This window comes from Cyprinodon tularosa, unplaced genomic scaffold, assembly GCF_016077235.1.
Source record: "Cyprinodon tularosa strain WSP-4 unplaced genomic scaffold, ASM1607723v1 ctg280, whole genome shotgun sequence".
Taxonomy (NCBI): domain Eukaryota; kingdom Metazoa; phylum Chordata; class Actinopteri; order Cyprinodontiformes; family Cyprinodontidae; genus Cyprinodon; species Cyprinodon tularosa.
In genome coordinates this window covers 60,453-82,348 of record NW_024038986.1, presented here as the reverse complement: position 1 = coordinate 82,348, position 21,896 = coordinate 60,453, and the positions used below count along the sequence as shown (strand labels likewise).

The 21,896-nt window shown below is 40.8% G+C and overlaps 1 protein-coding gene across 1 annotated transcript; it reads left to right on the top strand.

Moving 5' to 3' along the window:
* Positions 1-4,532: 4,532 nt before the first annotated feature.
* Positions 4,533-21,275, top strand: si:dkey-32e6.3. The gene is made up of 6 exons (XM_038290411.1): positions 4,533-4,925; positions 10,987-11,159; positions 11,271-11,489; positions 13,122-13,282; positions 13,375-13,507; positions 20,832-21,275. Exons 1-6 carry the CDS (start codon positions 4,673-4,675, stop codon positions 21,009-21,011), a joined length of 1,119 nt encoding a protein of 372 aa, XP_038146339.1. The 5' UTR covers positions 4,533-4,672; the 3' UTR covers positions 21,012-21,275.
* Positions 21,276-21,896: the final 621 nt, after the last annotated feature.

The window sequence follows — 21,896 nt, the reverse complement described above, 5'->3', positions numbered from 1 at the left end:
TCTATGGGGTTAAGGTCAGGAGAGTTTGCTGGCCAATTAAGAACAGGGATACCATGGTCCTTCAACCAGGTACTGGTAGCTTTGGCACTGTGTGCAGGTGCCAAGTCCTGTTGGAAAATGAAATCTGCATCTCCAAAAAGTTGGTCAGCTGCAGGAAGCATGAAGTGCTCTAAAACTTCCTGGTATGTGGCTGCGTTGACCCTGGACCTCAGAAAACACAATGGACCAACACCAGCAGATGACATGGCACCCCAAACCATCACTGACTGTGGAAACTTTACACTGGACTTCAAGCAACGTGGATGAAGTGCCTCTCTTCTTTTCCTCCAGACTCTGGGACCTTGATTTCCAAAGGAAATGCAAAATTTACTTTCATCAGAGAACATGACTTTGGACCACTCACACGCAGTCCAGTCCTGTTTCTCTTTAGCCCAGGCAAGACGCTTCTGACGCTGTCTGTGGTTCAAGAGTGGCTTGACACAAGGAATGCGACAGCAGAAACCCATGTCTTTCATACGTCTGTGTGTGGTGGTTCTTGAAGCACTCACTCCAGCTGCAGTCCACTCTTTGTGAATCTCCCCCACATTTTTGAAGGGGTTTTGTTTCACAATCCTCTCCAGGGTGCGGTTATCTCTCTTGCTTGTACACTTTTTTCGACCACATCTTTTCCTTCCCTTCGCCTCTCTATTAATGTGCTTGGACACTGAGCTCTGTGAACAGCCAGCCTCTTCAGCGATGACCTTTTGTGTCTTGCCCTCCTTGTGCAAGGTGTCGATGGTCGTCTTTTGGACAACTGTCAAGTCAGCAGTCTTCCCCATGATTGTGTAGCCTATAGAACTAGACTGAAAGACCATTTAAAGGCTTTTGCAGGTGGTTTGAGTTAATTAGCTGATTAGAGTGTGGCACCAGGGGCCATCAATTTTGAACCTTTTCACAATATTCTAATTTTCTGATATGATGAATTTGAGATTTTCATTTGTTGTCATTTGTAATCATCAAAATTAAACAAAATAAACATCTGAAATATATGAGTTTGTATGTAATGTATGAATATAATATACAAGTTTCACTTTTTAAATGGAATTACTGAAATCAATCTACTTTTTCATGATATTCTAATTTTATGACCAGCACCTGTACTAGATTTGATGTAGGGCATGGAGTAGAATCTGCAATTGATCTTACTATAGTCTCAGATCAGATAGCAGGAATAAGTCAATGGGAAGTAATGAATGATAACTCCCTTGGAAGTGATCATTATCCTATTCTGCTTAAATTGAATAATTTTAAAGTAGCAGTTGAAGAAAATTGGTATCCTAAATGGAGAATGAGGGAAGCTAATTGGGAAATGTACAAAAAGATAGCAAGTGACATGTTTATGGAGATTATGCCAAATTTAAGCAATAATATTGAAGAATTAAATTCAATGATTACAAATATAATATACGAATCTGCAGAAAAGGCCATTTGCAAATCTACTGGATTGAAGAAAAAGAAAATGGTTCCTTGGTGGAACAATGAATGTAAAGAAGCTATTAAAGTTAGGAATAAAGCATTTAAAAAGTTAAAAATAAATCATTCATTTGATAATTTAATATTATACAAAAAAGCACAATCTAAAGTTAGGAGAACAGTTAAACTATCAAAAAAGAATTATTGGAGAAGTTTTTGTAGTACAATTGGAATGGACGTTAAAATAAATGAGATCTGGGGAATGATTAGAAAGATGGGAGGAATTAGAAGGGATTTTTCTTTACCTATAATTAAAGATGATCAGTGTGAAGCTATAACAAACAAGGAAAAAGCAGAGATGTTTGCAAGGTCCTTTGTGAAGGTGCATAGTTCAAAAAATTTATCAAATGAAGAATTATCATGGAGATTGGAAATGATTGAAGATAATAGAGAAATTTTAAATAGAAAAGAGATTGATGGAAGTATTTTAGATAAAGAATTTACATTGTTTGAAATGAATAGAGCATTGATAGGAGTTAAAAATACATCTCCAGGTAAAGATGGCATATGTTATAGGATGATTGAACATTTATCAGATGATGCTAAAGGAATAATTTTAAAGTTATACAATAAAGTATGGAAACAAGGTGAATTGCCCTTAAGCTGGAAGCATTCAATCATTGTACCAATATTAAAGCCAGGTAAGGATAAAGGAGAGGTTAAAAGTTATAGGCCTATAGCTCTTACTTCTAATTTATGTAAATTGATGGAGAGAATGATAACTAGGAGATTAATGTATGAAATAGAAAAAAGAGATCTTTTATCCCCTTACCAGAGTGGTTTTAGAAGTGGACGGACAACAATAGATCCAATTGCTTGTTTAGAAAATGAAATAAGAAAGGCTCAGGTAAATAAAGAAATTCTCTTGGCTACATTTTTTGATATTGAAAAAGCATATGATATGCTTTGGAAGGAGGGTTTATTAATTAGGATGAATAAAATGGGAATCAAAGGAAAAATGTTTAATTGGATTAAGGATTTTTTAAAGAATAGAAAAATAGAAGTAAGAGTTGGGGTAAATTATTCAAACATTTATGATATACAAAATGGAACTCCACAAGGTAGTGTATGTAGTCCAGTGCTTTTTAATATAATGATTAATTATATTTTTGATAATATAGATTTTAGAATTAATAAAGCATTATATGCAGATGATGGGGCATTGTGGGTGAGAGGAGGAAATCTTAGTTATTTAAAAAATAGAATGCAATCAGCAATTAAAACGGTAGAAAGATGGTCACACGAATGGGGGTTTCGTTTGTCTGTTGAGAAGACACAAGTATTATGTTTTTCAAGGAAAAGGGATAATCCAACAGTAGATCTTAGATTATATGGGCATGAATTGAAACAGGTAAATATGATAAGGTACCTTGGTGTATGGTTTGATGAAAAACTTTCATTTAAGATACATATGCAGAAGATTATTGATAAATGTAAAAAAGGTATTAATATATTGAAATGTTTGTCAGGGAATGACTGGGGGGCAACTAGCTCATCCTTGAAAAGAATATATGATGTTTTAATTCGATCTGTGTTGGACTATGGATGTATTGTTTATAAATCAGCTGCAAATTCTTTGTTGTTAGATTTAGATAGAATCCAAGCCAAAGCGCTTAGGATATGTAGTGGTGCTTTTCGAACATCTCCAGTTCCTGCTCTTCAAGTGATTACTGGAGAAATGCCACTGGACTTAAGGAGGATGAAACTGTCAATAAATTACTGGTTAAATTTACAAGGGCATGAGGAAAATCACCCTACTAAACAGATATTCAGAGAATGTTGGGAATATGGCCATAATATAGGGAGTTTTGGATGGGAAGGAAATATTTATGCAGAGTATTCTGGGATAAGTAATATAACATACTGTAAAACTGTAAGTACATCTAAAATTGCTCCATGGTTTTTCGAAATGCCAATAGTAAATTTAGAAACTAAAAAAATAGAAGAGTCTTGTGGAGGTTTGTATCAAATTATTCAGCAGCATTTAGAAGTAAGGTATGAAAATATGACACAAATATATACAGATGCATCAAAAGAGGAAAATGGTAAAACAGGAGTAGCAGTATATATTCCAAAAGAAAATATTTCTATCAAGAGAAGAACAACAGATAATTTATCAATTTTTTCAGCAGAGATGTTGGCAATTATTTTAGCATTGCAATGGGTGCTGGAGGTGAAGCCTAGAAATGTAGTTATCTGTTCAGATTCAATGTCTTGCCTGACTAGTTTTAAAAGTGGAAAATCTGAAAGCCGTCAAGATCTTTTAGATGAAGTCAGTTATTTAATGTATGGTATAAGGCAACAAAATATAAGTATTCAATTCACATGGGTTCCAGCACACAGAGGAATCTTAGGTAATGAAAAAGTAGATAAGTTAGCTAAAGAAGCAGTTAAAGTAGGAGAAATTGAATATGATGTCCCGCTAAGTAGAACAGAAATAAAAGTAATTATTAAAGATAAAATAAATAAGGTATGGCAGAAGAGATGGAATTTAGAAAAAAAAGGAAGACATTTATATAAAATACATAAAGATATTAGCATAGGATATAACAGTATAATGAGTAGAAGAGAGGAAATATGGATAAACAGGTTAAGGATTGGGCATACTAGTTTAAATGCAGGTCTAAAAATAATAGGGAAACATCCAACGGGTAATTGTTGTTATTGCGGAGAAATCGAAGGAGTAGAACATGTGTTGATCTATTGTAGCAAATATACAAAAGAGAGGAAAGAACTGGAAAGGGTAATGGGGAGTTCAGTAAAGATGGCAGATTTATTAGGGAAGCATCAATCAGATAAGATAATTAAAGCGCTTATTAAATATTTAAAAGATACAGAATTAGCTGGGAGAATTTAGTGTGTGTATGTGCGTGTGTGTAAGTATAGATAGAATTTAGTTTCATGAAGATATAAAGATATACAGACATTATATTTCTGAATTACATCTCCGTCCAGTTGATGGCGGTAATGCACACAGGATGCAAACTGCCAGAAAACTCAATAGAAGAAGAAGAAGAAGAAGAAGAATGAGGAAGTAGCTACCGGTGAATGTCAGCTGTCGGTAGTTTCTGGAATGGTTTCTCGGTAATTCTGCTGGAAACCACCTCATGGATGAGGCAGCGAGTCAGCTAGTAACTTCCTGCCTGCTCGCTGCGCTGTCATGGCGGACGAACATGAAGGGACGGAGGACCGAGGTACCAGAGAGCCTGAGCGGCCGCCAGCAGCGCGTGACCCGGCGGCGTCAGTCCCTCCGGGACTGGGCTCCGAGAAGCAGGCACCGAGGAAGAAGTTAATCCTTCACATGGACCTGAACAACACCATCCTGGTGTCGGACTCGGTGACCGGACAGGGGACCGTAGCCGCCCTGGATTACTTCCTCACCACCGTCACATGGGGGCGGATGAGCGAAAGCGGTAAGAACCCCCCCATCCTCCACTCTCGTTCTAATATTATTACAACTTTATTCTAGTAATGTTATGACTTTATTCTCAAAATAAAAAAATAAAACCAATCTGAAGCCCTAATACTCCATCGTACAGGTACAACTGACAGGTTCCATCTGTTAAAATGGGTCACCACAGGTGGGGCTCCCACACTAAATACTAAAGTAATGTTTTAGGCTCATGTTAAGATTAATTAGGGATTACCAATTATTATTGAAGGTGTACTAATTAAATTGTAAATGTGAGTGAAAACAAATTTTTGGGAGTTATAATTGATAATAAATTGTCATTGAAGCGTCACATCAGACAATCAAAAAACAAAAAAGCTGAATAAAATCAAACCTAGATGTGGATTATCTTCGTCCTCGTCTACCTTGATTCCTCCATATCTCACATATCGTGTGGAAGTGTGGGAAACACCTACCAAAACACAACTAATCCTTTAGTTACAGTAGAGAAGCCAGTAAAGGGCATCATTCACTAAGGTGGGCATTAGATTCATACTCACATCACAGTCAAAGTTGCTCATATTTGGAGATTTTGTCAAATACAGGTCCCTCTCAAAATATTAGCTTATTGTGATAAAGTTGAATAGTTTCTATAATGTGATGATAAAACTTGAGAATTCATATATTTTAGATTCATTGCACACTAACTGAAATATTTGAGGTCTTTTTTTGTCGGATGATTTTTGATGATTTTGGCATACAGCTCATGAAACCCCAAGATTCCTATCTCACAAAATTAGCATATCATGATCGAGGTCTCTAAAGGAGCTATGCACCTAATCATCTGAATCAACAAATTAACTCTAAACACCTGCAAAAGATTCCTGAGGCCTTTAAAACTCCCAGCCTGGTTCATCACTCAGAACCCCAATCATGGGTCAGACTGCCGACCTGCCTGCTGTCCAGAAGGCCATCATTGACCCCCTCAAGCCAGAGTAATGACACAGAAAGATATTTCTGAACCAATAGACTGTTCCCAGAGTGCTGCTGTATCGATGCACCTCAGTGGGAAGGAAAAAGTGGCAGAAAACGCTGCACAGCGAGAAGAGGTGACCGGACCCTGAGGAAGATTGTGGAGAAGGGCCGATTCCAGACCTTGGGGGACCTGCGGAAGCAGTGGACTGAGTCTGGAGTAGAAACATCCAGAGCCACTGTGCACCGTAGCCCAGGAAATGGGCTACAGGTGCCGCATTCCCCAGGTCAGCCACTTTAGAACCAGAAACAGCAGCAGAGGCGCCTGACCTGGGCTACAGAGAAGCAGCTCTGGACTGTTGCTCAGTTTTACACGTCATTTGGAAATCAAGGTGCCAGAGTCTGGAGGAAGACTGGGGAGAAGGAAATGCCAAAATGCCAGAAGTCCAGTGTCAAGTAGCCACAGTCAGTGATGGTCTGGGGCGCCATGTCAGCTGCTGGTGTTGGTCCACTGGGTTTTATCAAGGGCAAGGTCAATGCAGCTATCAGGAGATTATGGAGCACTTCATGCTTCCATCTGCTGAAAAGCTTTATGGAGATGAAGATTTAATTTTTCAGCATGACCTGCCACCCGCCCACAGTGCCAAAACCACTGGTAAATAGTTTACTGACCACTGGGCTCAATTGGCCTGCCAGCTCTCCTATCCTGAACCCCATAGAGAATCTGTGGGATACTGTGAAGAGAAAGTTAAAGCTACAGTGTGTAATAATTACAGGGATATAAAGTCAGAAATTTAATATATTATACATAACTATGTTTTTTATCATCACCTATGAGCTCAGCCTTTTAACCATAATATTTGCTTTGCCTTAGAATTCGTTATTTATAATTACATAGGAGCGGGTCTCGCAGCCATGGAGGCAGACATCTTTGCGCTACGGCAAGCGCAGAGGCAACAAACTAGCGATTGCGAGATCTCCCATGACGCTCGAAAATAACTACGGCAAGTTGAGAGAGATTAACTGAGACGGTACTGAACAATAGATGGCAGTATTATGCCTGAGAAGCGTTTAGTCTGCCTGAAACCAAAGAAGAAGAAGAAGCAGGTATACTGCGCCTCAGTAACAAGAAAGGTGAACAAGGCGGCAGGCGTGAGTGACTTTGCAAACTGTTTGGCACTGTGTGGCCAAACATCAGACGAATGGAGGATCATGCCTACTCTGTATCACAACGAAAAGCGGCGGACACCGAACCCCCCTCATCTAAGAAGCGGAAACACGACGAGAATAAACGCAAGCGTGACAAGAAACGACAAAAAACACGGATCAACATTGGCACGGCATTTACACGATGGAAGTCACTGATGGAGGAAAAAGGTTTTCAAAGTGACGCTCAAGTTGCCAGTTTTCTCTTGGACAGGTAATTAATCCTACACACACAATTGTCTAATATCACTGCAGTTTTTGGAGTACAGGATGCTCAGACCTGTCTAAAACAATAACATGCTGCGTGATGATGCTGTTACTCTCCAGTATACTTATTCAGCAACGTCCCTGACGTTTCACAGGTAATGATTCAGTAATTTTCTGTAAAATAATTTTCTGGATATATACCTCGGTTACTTCTCTCCAGCTCCTTTGGAGATCTTCAAGCCTTTCCTCCTCTGCTCTCACCCCGCTGGCACCCCTCCCTCGCCTGGCCCTAGCTGCATGCCCTCGCCCTCTCCCTCTTCCTCGCCTTGTAACCCCCGTGCCACAAACAAGACTTGGACTCTGTAAACGGGGAATATATATTCTTCCAGCGAACACAATCTCGCTGTAAAACTAATGACTACAATTACTTCGTCTGTTTATATCACCATGCAAAGCAGCTCACCAAAACGTCACAACGACGTAGAAAAAATAACGGGTATATTTATTATCTTAAGTCTACATGAAATCTATACCCTACACAGACTAATGAAATACTATCTGTAAAATTATCTATGTAAACAAACCTCATCACTTGAGAAGGTAGGTGATGCGGACGTCGTGGAAGACATTTTGTCCCGTAACGCTCGCCTTACTGTTGGGGGGGAGAAGCGGTGGGGGGGAGACGTTCATATTGCTGCGGTCTGCAGTCTGGACGTTTGATGTCGCTGAAAATTACACACTGTAGCTTTAAGAGACGCAAGACCAAACACTGTGGATGAGCTAAAGGCCCCTATGGAAGCATCCTGGGCCTCCATGACACCTCAGCAGAGCCACAGGCTGATTGCCCCAATGCCACGCCGCATTGAAGCAGTCATTTCTGCTAAAGGATTCCCCACAAAGTATTGAGTAAATAACCGTACAGAATTATTTGAAGGTTAACTTTTTTTTGTATTAAGAACACTTTGCTTTTATTGGTCGGATGAAATCTGCTAATTTTGCGAGAGAGGAATTTTGGGTTTTCATGAGCTGTATGCCGAAATCATCCGTATGAAGACAATAAAAGACCTGAAATATGTCAGTTAGTGTGCAATGAATCTAAAATATATGAATGTTCAAGTTTTATCATTACCTTATGGCAGGCATCCCCAACCTCAGTCCGCTGTCCTGGAGGTTTTAGAGGTTTGATTGCTCCAGCACAGCTGATTTTAATTGAAAGCTGATTAACAGGCTTTTGGTCTACTGCAAACACTATAATCAGCTGTGCTAAAGCAGGGAAACCTCTGAAACCTGCAGGACAGCGGGCCTCGAGGACCCAGGTTGGGGATGCCTGCATTATGGAAAATAATGAACTTTATCACCATATGCTAATATTTTAGAAGGACCTGTATTATACTTCTATTATTTTATACAAAGCATTTAAAAAAAAACGCTGCCTGAAAATCTACAAAACAAATTTGAATTTTGAGAGACGATTGATAATCTGAGAGGCTATGATGAGTTCCCATTACCCGGAGTTAGAAGAACTCGGAAAAGTTTTTATATATTTGTATTTGGATTGAAACTCTGGAACAGCTTAAGTTCACAACATAAACAATTAAAAAATATTCACAGCTTTAAAATCCTTTTCAAACAGTTGATCTGGTCACAGTATATTCAGATGTATGTTAGTGTATGATGTGTGCTTGGAGTTCTTCTTCCCGTTGCTGGTATTTGTCCGTCACCAATGTTGGAGATTTCTCTACTATTGCTGATATTGTGTAAACTATCACTATTTATTTGGAATGTATCATGACTATGGTGAGTAGTATTACTATGTAATTAGTTAACTGCTCAGGTAACGCAATTGTGATTTTGCTTATTTGTTCTTAGTACTGAAAACAGCATGTTATTTATTTTATATTTTTATAAACTGCTTTAGCTCCTTCAATTTTGTGTTCTTAGTTGCGGTTAAGGGAAAAAAAGGGGAAAAAAGTAGCTGGAAATATATATAATATATATATATATATATATATATATATATATATATATATATATATATATATAAATATATATATATATATATATATATATATTTATTAGGGATGGAATGGTTTATGAAAACCGAATGAATAAAATCCAAGATGGCTGCGCCTCGAGGCAGCGGCTTGATACAGCTCCAGAGGCTTAGACGTTAGACATCGATCCTGCATCTACAACCGCCAGCACCTGCCGGAGCTTCGGTCAAAGAATGTCATATCTGGACTAGGGATGGGACGATTTATGAAAACCGTCAGAATCGTTCCGTTCGACTGTCTCGGTTCGGTTCGCGTGTGTTTCGTTCGGTTCATGCGCTGCTCCTTTTTCTCATAGGCGAAGCGTTTACACTCCAGAGCAGAAGGTGGCGGTACTGCGACCAAAGCCAACCACCAGTAGTAAACAAGAAGAAGAAGAAGCAAAGCAGCGTAGCCGGGTGTAGCAGAAAAAAATCAGTTGTTGTGGAGAATTGTGTGGGTATGGCGAGTGGGAAAGAACAGGAGTTGGAAGACGCGCCAGCAGCACTTTATAGGTCTGCTGTATGGGACCACTTTGCATTTAGAGTGACCTACGATGACGGCAGGAAGAAAGCTGTGGATAAAAGTGCAACAGTGTGCAAGCATTGTGCAACACGTTTTGTTTATGCTAACAGCAACATGACCAACATGTCATGCTAACCCCGAAATCCCTCATACTCCGTCAGCGCTCCGCCCCGCTGCGCTCCAGACCGCCTGTACAAAGCAAAGCCTACAGCCTCCACTGTGGCTCCCGTCCGCTCCGCTCTGAGTCCCTAGGAGATGGTAGAGAGCATGCGCCAGATGATTAAATTCAAAGCAGCAAAACATGCGGAAATGATCCAGAGTTTCCGTGAATCATTCAAAATAATTAGAATTCATTAATATTTTTGGATTTTTTCATTAATTTCATAAATTTTTATGGGATTTCGGTGTAACAATCAACATGAACCGAACCGAACCGTGGATTTTGTGAACCGTTCCACCCCTAATAAATGTGTATATATATATATATATATATATATATGTGCCCAAATATAGTAACTCCTCCCTCTTGACATCTTTGGCATTGACGTCACGGTGCGGTAAGCCTAGCGCCATGGAGCATTGCAGGCTAACAAAAGAAACAACCAAACGACCCTCGTTCCAATGGGGGGGACCCGTTCATCCGTTTCTATTTGCATGTTTTCTAAACAGAAACCAGGCTTTGTTGGGCTGCTGTATAAAACCTGCAACTCGACACTATTTCTGACATTTTGGATTGAAAAAGCTTGATGGATGGAAGAGAAACGACTTCAAACTTGGAAACAAAGTCCAGTGGATTGTTTTAAACTTTTTGGGAATTTGGCATTTAAGATTAAAGAAAAAAAACTTTTCTCCTGTCAAACTGCTCTATTCAGAAGTCCTCAAGTCAAAAAGATTTTGTTTCACTTTGTTTAATTCTGTATAAAATCTTTAAGGAACCTTTGGCTATCTGATTACTTATCGATTAATCGAAAAAATAATCAACAGATTAGCCGATTATCAAAATAATCCTTTAATTTACAGAAGTTTTTTTCATCTCTGAGCAGCCATGGGTGTTTTACCAACATCTAAAAATGATAATCTCATCATTCATTGACCCTCCTGCTCTCCTGGCTGATTTCTTCCTCTGGTTTTTCTCTGCGGCAGGAAAGTGGGAATGGTTGAGTGACTCCGCCTCCATGTTTCCTCCCTGCAGCGGCGCTGCCAGCTACTACTCTCAGTTCGGACGCTCGCCGTGCTTCACCTCTGTTGCTGGGCGACGCTTCCGAGGACTTTTGGAGGAACATCTAGAGCTGCTCCGCTGGCCTGAGGGCGCCAAGGTAAGTGTGACGTGGTGCAGAGACCTGCGTGTTGCTCTGAGGGAAAGATGATGTCTGATTGTGGCTCAGATTTATCTTGTTGTCATCGTTTCCTGTCTTTGTGTTCTACAGAAAGACCCACAGCTGTCGGTCAGAGGGGAGGATGGGCGGCTTTACCACTGGATCCTCCCTTCCTTCTTCCAGCTCATCAGAGACCTGGCGCAGGAAGGACGAGAGTTCGCCATTGTTTTCCGCACGTTCGGATCGGACCTGCCTCGCGTGCTGAGGGCTATGAGTCGAGCGCTGAAGGAGGGGCTTCATCCACTGTTCCCTGATCTGCCTGAGCTCAAGGTAAGCAGGAGTGGAGCTGACTTGAGGCCCTGCATGTTGTCTTGCAGAAACCTGCTCACCCTTCGTCCACATGACTAAACTATTAGTAACATATGTGTTTGATGGCACATCCTGCTAGGGTTGGGAATTGAAAAGATTTTCACGATTCCGATTCCCTTTTCGATTCTATGAAATGATTCGATTCTTTATCGATTCTTTTTTCGATTCCAATTTGGGGGAAAAAGGAGAACAAACAGTTTGATTATCAGCATCAACTTTGTTTACTTAACTATTGCACAATCTTACAAACTCAACAAGATCAAGATGTCCACAGGAAATGTGAAACTGGAGTAACATCTGTGTTTAAATGAAAAATAAATATACAAGAACAAACTTAATAACCAACAATGTCTAATAACAAATGATGGGATAATAACCTATTTTAAATAACAAAAAATACTAATTATAAAACAGTAGTAGGGAAAATTAACAGTTATTTTGCAGAAAGATGAGCATATCTGCTTTTTCTGGAAGGATACGGGATCTTTCAGGGCTTATGGTGTCTCCAGCTGTGGAGAACACCCTCTCAGATGAGGTGGAGGAAGCCTGCACACAGAGGTAGTTTTCAGCCAGTCAGATAGCAAGGGCAGCGTATCTTGCTTGTTCCACCACCACAGTGTGGCGCTATCCCTGCAGGGGATGGAGGGCAAGCTTTTATAGAGCTGGATTTCCTGATCTACCCTCTGGGCTAAGGAAAGACGGGGCTCTGATTCACAAAGTGACCGCAGCTCATTGTCTTCCTCCTCGAATAGTTCTTCCAACTTGCGTAACTTGCGTAACTTACGTAAAAAACGTGACGTAAGTCGTGCTCCCCAGAGCCGGCGCTCTAGGCTCTGGTGCTGCGGGAATCGAAAAAAGAATCGTTCAGTGAGCTGCCAAACGATGCCATGGAATCGGAAAATACAGAACCGGTTCTTAACAGGAACCGGTTTTCGATTCCCATCCCTACATCCTGCCAATTCAACCCCCGAAAAAACAGGTCCATCAGTGAAAAATGCAGAAGTTTTCCCCATGAGGCCGTGCAGTGAGTTGACAGAATAAACCTTGGAGGAGGTCTATGAAGGTCCCACATGTGCAGCTGTCAGATCTTCTCCTTACACCGAGGTCCCACGGAACACGGAACGCCGCGGGCGTCCATGCACTGCACCTGCCACGGTTTTTGCCAAGGCCCCCCAAGGATTATAATAAAGCCATTTACATGCATAAACCAAGCAGAACACTATGGCGATAGCCGTACTGCTCCACTTGATCAAATAAAATCTGATGGACTCTTTTTGGCATCAAGACGATTATTCTTATTGCCACTGTTAAAAAAAAGAAAGAAAAAAAAATGAAAACCATCTGAACAGATGGTGTGAAGTAGGAAGCATGTCCAAAGCACAGAGCACTGGAAAATCTAACCTGCGGTTCAGCTGTGGGTTGAGAGACTGAGAAAACGGGATGGAAATAAATCAACCTTTCATGGGTTTCTAGACTTCACCTGTTTTTCTTTCTTAGTGTCTTTTTTTCAGCGCTTTAGCTGCAGAGCTCCTAACGCCGTCCATCCCAGAGCCTTCTCTTTGACCTCTGCTCCTTTGTTCTCCTGTGCCTCAGCTCAGCGTGGACATGACCCCAGGAAAGATCCGCTGCAGCAGAAGAGGGATCGTCCTGAGCCGCGCCGAGGACCGCCTGTCCACCAGCAATGGGGAGAGAGGACTCTACCAGTACCTGAGCTCGGTGCAGGGTCTGGGGGGGTTCCAGGACCACTTTGACTGGTACCCATTTAGATGCTGCAGCACAAACACAGCACCACTCTTCTCCTCTTCTTCTCTTTTTAATGATTGTTTATCCTGGTTTCTGCATCCAGGTGGGCTAGCAACACCTTCTCCATACGAGGAGGGAAACCGCTGTGGATTGACCCCTTTGACCAGCATGTTCAGCACATCTTCATAGACGACAACATCCGACAGAATGATGAGGACACCATAGTCAGTCCCAAGGTGAAGCAGCCTCTTCCAATTAGGAAACCTTCAAGCACAGCGGTTATCTACTGCTGTAATACAAAATAATACTAAAACAAGACTATACAGTCAGTTTAAGTTAAACATTCTCAGATATTTATAGCCATCCATCTATTCGGTTGTCTATCTAGCAACATGAGGAACAATCGATTCCATGAACATCCTCAAGTCTTTTCAAAAGGATATTATGATCAACTGGATCAAATGCAGCACTGAGATCTAACAGAAGTACAGATACAAGTCAATTATCTGAAGCTATGAGAGCATCTTAGCAACTTTCACCAGAGCTGTTTCAGTGCTATGATGAGCTCTAAAGCCAGACTGAAACTCTTCAAAAAGTTCATTATGGTGGAAGTGATCGCACACTTGTTTAGAAACTACCTTTCAAGAATTTTAGATAAAGCCGCTCGTACACTGTACCATTATTTCAATCGTTGCACGCAGCTACAGCTCACACTGTACGACAAAACCACAGGGTTAAAAGTTCACAGCTCACGATGTACGTTCTCACACTGTGTGACGACGCTCTGATGCGACCTCCCTGCTCACACTGTACATCTAAAAACCTCAGCTTCGCAGTGAGATGGCGCTACTCGGACTCGTCTATCCAAAAGCCAAACGAGTAGAAGAGGAATATGAAGCTCACTAGAGTGAAACGCGCTGCCTTGGCTATTTGTACAATTTTGTGCTGAAAGCCCTAAAAAGAAAAGGCGACAACGTATTTGGAAACAGACATGGCTGAGCAAACGTGGCTACTACGGTCTGTTAATTTTACAGAAAAAACTCCATTTCACTCATTGTACCGCCATGCTGCTGGGTTTCATCTGAGAGGAAGACGATTCCTTGTTTGCGCACCGAGCGATTTGCCCATGACCACCTCACGACGGCCGCCTGAATTTCAAACATGTTTGATTTTCTCCCGACCTTATGATTCCTGATGGGGAGGTGGTCGTTAAAGGCTGATCGCCCCGCGTTACCTCCTGTTCACTACACAGGGGTTGACGTTAAGGATGTTTACCAAGTTAGCCTCGTGAGACCATCCTGATCTCGCGAGCTTTCAAGGTTTCACTCGCAGATCAGTCTGGAGACTCTCCGTTGAAGAAAATTTGGAGCCGTTCACCAAACGAACGTCCAATCAGCGTTGGCTTTGAGGCGGGTTGAAGTGTGACGCAACGAGAAGCGCGACAGTGCAGTCTAAAGAACATGGCGGCTTCAGCCGATGAAACTAGCGTTAGCGTGGCTATCGAGCAAGTTTTATCTGAATTACAGAGTATTTCTTCACTGAAAGAAGAGCAAAACACTGCTCTGGAGGCTTTTCTCAGAGGAAAAGATGTTTTTGCTCTTCTCCCGACTGGTTTCAGCAAGAGTTTGATCTATCAATTGGCTCCTCTTCGTCGTCGCTCTGTTAGTACGTCATATGCTTCGTTGATCTGATGGTTTATTTGGCCCGTCTATCACCAACATAGGCCAATCAGCTAACCAGTATTTTCGCCCCTTCCCAAAATTACTTCAACGGAAGGTTTCCAGATGGATATGCGGAGCAAATCCATCTGGTGGAGTCAGGTTACGGGCAAGTGACTTTCACATTTCATTTGCCCAGAAACAATTTTTACTTGCCCAGTATAATGTTTGATAAATATAGTTCCTAATATTCATTTTTGTATATATATCAATGAAACATGTTTGTTTTTTAAATGTTTTTTGTAATTCAGTAAGTTTCCAGGTTCCTGGTGTGTATCTGCATGCGTCAGATAATGAACTCAAGCCTACATTACCGTGTTAACATGCTTTTCAATCCTTCCTGCACATTCTTTTCAAACTAAACATTGCTTTAAACTGTTGTGTGCTTGGAAAAATATAAATTGTAATGTTAAAAATCTAAAAAAAACTTGACTGGTTAAAAACTTAAGATAAATCACAAGACAGAAGTCAATGTCACAAATGAATAACTTTTATTTTAGAATCACGGTATGTTTATACAAGATAATACTATTAATATAATGTGACTTTTCTAGAGAATAATTATAGTTATTTTATTCAGGGTTTCCACAGTCTGACATCATTTCAGAATTCCCTGACTTTTAACTGACTCAGGATTAATTTTCCCTGACAAAATAAATACAGCAACAAGACAATAATAATAACATAACAGGTCACCAATCTAACATGTTTAGCTCTATAACATTTAAATGCACCTCTCCAATGTCTACAAGAAAAAAATGAATGAACATTTTTCAATGTATGACCCCTGTACAGAAGGCTGCCATATGATAGCACTTTCTAGCTGGTTTGTCGTTTTGGTAACTACATCAAAATTACCGCTAGGTGGACAAAAATCACACTATCTGGCGGAAAATCACCCGACTTTTTCAAATCACGCGAGAATGTGTACAAAACAACAAAAATGGCGCCGGCTACGCTTGTGAGTTGTTTTCAGCGAATGTCTGTGATTTAAAAGTGTTTTTGAATGATACATTTTTTTTTTTGCCCGGCGGGCAAATGCAATGAAATTTGTACTCTCCCGACAATAAAAACTACTTGCCCCGGGAGATCGGGCGATGGTTAACATCGAGCCTTGCTAAACCAAGCGCCCTCAGGCTGAAGTCAGCCTGAACAAAAAATTCTCTCACAACTAGAGAATCGGCACAAAAAGGGCAAAATAAATGGTACAGTGTACGCCTGGCTTAAGAAAGGAAGATTAGACATAGGTCTATAATTGACCAAGTCATCTGGGTCAAGAGATGGCTTCTTAAGGAAAGGTTTAATTGCAGCAACCTTAAAAGCCTTTGGTACATATCCCTGTAACAGAGATACATTAATCACATCTAAAATGGGAATACCTCAAAGGGAATACCTCCTTAAATAACCTGGTTGGAACTGGATCTAAAATACAAGTGGACAATGTGCCAGTTTATAGTTAAAAAAACAACGAGCGGGGCGTGCAGGTGGAGCAGTGGTTATGGAGGCCTGAGTCCTCGACACGGCCGACGCAGGTTCGAATTCAGCCTGTGGTCCTTTGCCGCATGTCTCTCATACCCCCTTTCCTTTTAGGCTGTACAAAACACGAGCCACTGAAAACAAAAAGAAAAACAAGTTCACAAAACTGTAAATAAACTAGTTCAAGTTTATTTGTTTAATGAAGCCACAATAGAACCTCATGATATACAGAAAGAAATGGAGCATCAAGGTCCATACACAGAGCCTATCTTTAACATATCAGTTCTTTCTTTCTGTCTCAAGTTTAAGTAGATAAATCACTGCTGCACAGTAGCATTGGGCAAAAAAAGTTCGGTTTTCATGGTCATAACCCATAGGTCCAAAAAAGAAAGGAAAATCACTTTTGAATGTTGAATGGCTGAGTCTATCATCGAGTGATAGATTTGTCCAATCCCCCCACCTTAACGTAGGGTGCCATTTTCTCTCCAGTTTTCTAGCATTTTCGTTAAAAAAGTGGTCAGAGAGGACAGAGTTGTGAAGAAATAACAGTATTTCCTCACATTCAATGCAATATATCAGCAAAAGGTCCAAACTGTGAAGATGAAAATGTGTTGGACTACTTACATTTTGAATGAAGCCAATAGCATCTGAAATAGCATTAAAGGCTGCATTTAAGTCATCCCCTTCAAAGTCAGCATGGATGTTAAAATCCCCCACTATGACAACCTTTTTAGTATTGAACACTAATTCAGATATGAAGCTGGAAAAATCAAACCCAAAATCCCCACAACAGAATAAACGGGCTGGCATGTTTTGCACCTATCTCTCTGATGCTCAATATTATATTTCATATTAAACAGTCAGAAATCTGGGCCCAGAGCCTCTGTTTTCTTTCAACCCGCCCCCATAACTCGTTCAAATGCTTAGGTTCTTCCTCCCTTTGGATCCTTCAGGCTTTTTCCAAAGCCCTGTGATTGCTGCCTGAGGCTGTGATAATCACTTTTCTCCCAGAGAGATCTTATTTAGTCTGAGCCTATGGATACAATTTCATAGCTCTGGAATAACTAAATAATAAATAAGAGTGAGTAAATTTGGACCACCGTGGAGCCATTTCAGCTGGATGTAGAATGGATCTTTCCCCATAAAGTCCTTAAAGGAATAGTACACCTAAAACATGATTAGCCTTCATTTTCTACTCACCCCCATGCTGAACAACACTCCGGAGTACTTTTTTGATATCTCAAATGCATCTGGAGATCTGGGAGGCTTCTTGCTGTCTGCTGACATTCAAATAATGGAGGTCTACGGCGCCCGAGTCAGAAAGGTCCATAAAAGTCCACAAAAAACGTGTCAATATTCCTCCATACTGCTCGTCCAATGTATTCCAAGTGTCCTGAGTGGGTAGCATCCAGAATTTACTCGAAACGAAGTCATTTAGAATGTTTTTAGAGCATAAACAGTAGTGTATAGGATTTCCTGAAAGCGCGTTCACGACGCTACGGAAGCCGGCAGACCAAACCAGATGAAAGTGCGCATTCAGCGTCTGCTCTGCCGATAATGCAAGCTAGAAGAAGAAATGTGCTGTTTACCTGTGCAAAGAAAGAAACAACGAAAGAAAAATGTCTGAGGACTTCAGTGTTGAGGAAGAGCATGAGTTCGCAGGCGCGCGCTTTTAGGAAATCCTATACACTACTGTTTATGCTCTAAAAACATTCTAAATGACTTCGTTTTGAGTAAATTCTGGATGCTACCCACTCAGGACACTTGGAATACATTGGACGAGCAGTATGGAGGAATATTGACACGTTTTTTGTGGACTTTTATGGACCTTTCTGACTCGGGCGCCGTAGACCTCCATTATTTGAATGTCAGCAGACAGCAAGAAGCCTCCCAGATCTCCAGATGCATTTGAGATATCAAAGAAGTACTCCAGAGTGTTGTTCAGCATGGGGGTGAGTAGAAAATGAAGGCTAATCATGTTTTGGGTGTACTATTCCTTTAAGATAAATATTAGCTCTGCTTGTTGACTTGATTTTCACGTTTATATTTGTTCTTGATTGATAGTTGGATGAAAATGTTCATCAGGTAAATCCAATGCTGACAGTTTTCATCAAGCTTCGTTTCTGAGCTCATAGATCCAAACATATTGTTTATGGTGAGGATGTAGAGGGACTTTTTCCCTACTCCTATCTATGGACTGAACAGTCCAGGCCGACAGCATTTGTTGCTAGTAGGGACAGGCGGAGGATTCCTGGGTCATGGTCACATCTGCTGTATTCGCTCTAACATGAGCAGCTGATTACCAGAGAATACAGCAGTCTGCCTCCTCTGAGCCTTGGTGGATCAATGTGTGCCTTTCATCCTTGGCTGGTATTACACAATAGCACATTTACATTCAGAAAATAAATTCATAGTGTTACACAGATGGAGTTTAGGGAATTATGTCAAACCTAAATCAGGCTTAATTACAAGTCAGACTGGCAGGCTGCTGATTCAAATGAAAATATAGGAATTTTCCCAAATATTGAAGCAATTGTGTTGGTTCTGATGTTAAAATTAGCAGCAAGCATAACCCAGGGGTTATGGATATTTCTTATCAAGTGTTTCCAAGCACCCTAAAACAGCAACTTTGAAAGTTTTCAGTGAATCACAGGCTCGTAACCTTCAAATTCGGTAGGACACTTAGATTTATTAAAAGAGGGGTTTAACTCTGGGGTAATGGGGTAAACAGCGACAGGAGGAGAGCTGAAGCCAGATCGTCTTAGACATTTAATATCAGTTTATATAAAATATTATTCATAGGTCGACGTCATCCCCAATAGTAAGTACCATAAATGAGGAACGTTTAAATAACTAAAATGGCTAATGAGATACTCACATTCTTATCAAAGTCCACACAATATTTAAATGTTTCTACACCATCACATTCCTCTTATCGACAGAGTGAGCCATTCCACAGCTCTTTAGTAAAGGTTACAAGTTGTAAAACTTTCACTCTGATTGCTTTAAATATTTTATTGATGCTTTAACAACTGTTGGGAACATAAGGAACGATCAGATCTCTGCTATCAGACGGAGCTTAGTTATTCAGGGCTTTATATGATAGGAGGAGGATTTTAAAATTCTATTCTGGATTTAACAGGAAGCCAGTGGAGAGAAGGTAAGAAAGGAGAGATATGATCTCTGTTTTTCATTTTCATCAGAACTCTGGCTGCAATATTTTGGATCAGCTGAAGGCTTTTAACTGCAGTTTGTGGACTTCCTGATAGTAAAGAATTACAATAGTCCAGCCTTGAAGTAACAAATGCAGCAAGTTCAACTGGATCAAAGCAGTCTAAACCTGGTTTAGATTCTGTAGTTACTTCAGATGGAGATTCATCGGCCAGAGATAAACTCATCATATTTAGAGGGGCGCAAATGATCTTATTTTAATAGAAGCAATCATATTTATAAAGAATCCCATAAAATCATTACTGCTAATAGCAGGCAGGGGGGATGGACTGTTAAACAGAGCTGTTGTTGGGTTTATCAACTTTATAAAAAAAACATCTAGAATTATTATTTTTTTCGCTTATAATGAAGAGAAATGTGCTGCTTTTGCTTCACTTCTTGAAGGGGAATACATTAAATGGTTGCCCTTTGCAGTAATGTTTAGAAATAACGAGGACAGTGGTCTGATTCTTTAAAATGTATAATTGCATTATCTGATGATAATCTGCAGAGAGGGCAGCGTTGTGAGGAAATACTGTTATTCCTTCACATTCAATGCCATATGTTGGCACAAGATCCAAAGTATGAAGATGAGAATGTGTGGGACTATTCACATTTTGGACAAAGCAGATCGAGTCTAAGATTGCATTAAAGGCTGCATTTAGGTTATTATCATATTTTCTGTACTACATGGCGCACAGGATTATAAGGCACACCTTCAATGAATTGCGTATTTTATTTTTTAAATTATTATTAGGCTCGGTTTTTCTGACAGTAAGCTGACAGGAAAGGGGGTATGAGAGAGGGGGAGAGACATCCTGCAAAGGAGCAGAGGCCGGATTCGAACCTGGGTCGGTTGCGTCAAAGATACTATAAGGTGCATAAAATACAATCTACAGTAGTGGCTGGGGTTGAGGTCTGAATCCACTAGATGAAGCTGCACTAAAGAGAATGTCAATACAACAGTCAGATAAGTTAGTCAAACTTTATTGATATATTACGGTATTAACAATATGAACAACCTTCTTCAGCTTTAAACCCACAAAAGAAACATGTCTGTCTGAAAGGTTGGAAATGCCCTAAGATCAGTTAAAATGTTTAATCCTGGCTCTTTGGTCCTCACTCATGTTCCTCCTCATTGTTTCCACATTACCAGGTCTTCCTGGAGCCAGGCGGCTCCGACACTCGCCCTGCGTGCACCTCCGAGCTGTACGACATCTCTTTGGTCCGGACGAACCTCCTGCAGGCCATTTCAGACCAAAGCTACTTCACTGGGCGGGTCCACATCTGTCTGGAGAACTATGAGAGGAATCTCCAGAACGGCTTCACCGACTAGGAGCCAGGCTCCTCCAGTTTCTGTGACTCTGTGAGCGGGTGGGGGCTCTATGGGGGTCATCGCCCATGTAGGTGCCGTGTAAAACCACCAGGAGTTTCCATGAGCTTTTAGTGGATTTTGTGTTGCACTGATGATTATTTATTAAATAGTCAGTTTAGGATGAGCTAAACCTGTCAGGGGTTCCAATAGTTTGGGGCTAGCTTCACAGCCAAGGAGGTGATGTAACTTTCATCCTGAATGTGAGCTTTGATTAGAAAATGATCACTTAAGCTGGAATTGGGCTGCAGTTCCACCAGAATCTGAATCCTGAGCCTAAAGCCAAGCATTTCCAGATCTTCATCCCATTGCAGGGAAGTACCAGAGAAACCCGATCGGTCTGTTGCTGTTGTGATCAGCGCACTGCAGGTTCTAACATCTTATGAGACCTGAACACATCTCCATCATGTAAAGTCCCTCAGGTTCCCCACAGCAGCATCAGAGCTCCAGCAGGCAGACGGGTCCAATGGTGGTGACCACCAGCCCAAAGCAGACGGAACTTTCTTACTGGGCTTGGTTCTCCATCTCTGGGCCGTATTTACCAAACTTCTCAGATTGTTTTTTTTTTACCATTACTCCTTAGACTCCCAGCCTTAAGATTAAAAGCTATTTATCAACTTTCTGATGTCTAAGAACCACCCCTACTCCTGCAGATATTTCAGACCTCCAGAGGAGTCTGTAGGGGGTAGAAGCGGCCACTAGAGGGTGGTATTGTGGCCAGAGAGACGATAATGGACGTTCAGGGAGCTGAAGACGTTTTAGCATCCCAGTTCTTCCCTGAATAACATCTGATAACATCCCTTAGGATAAAAATAACTGCTGGCCACTAGATTATGCTGTGGCCTTGCA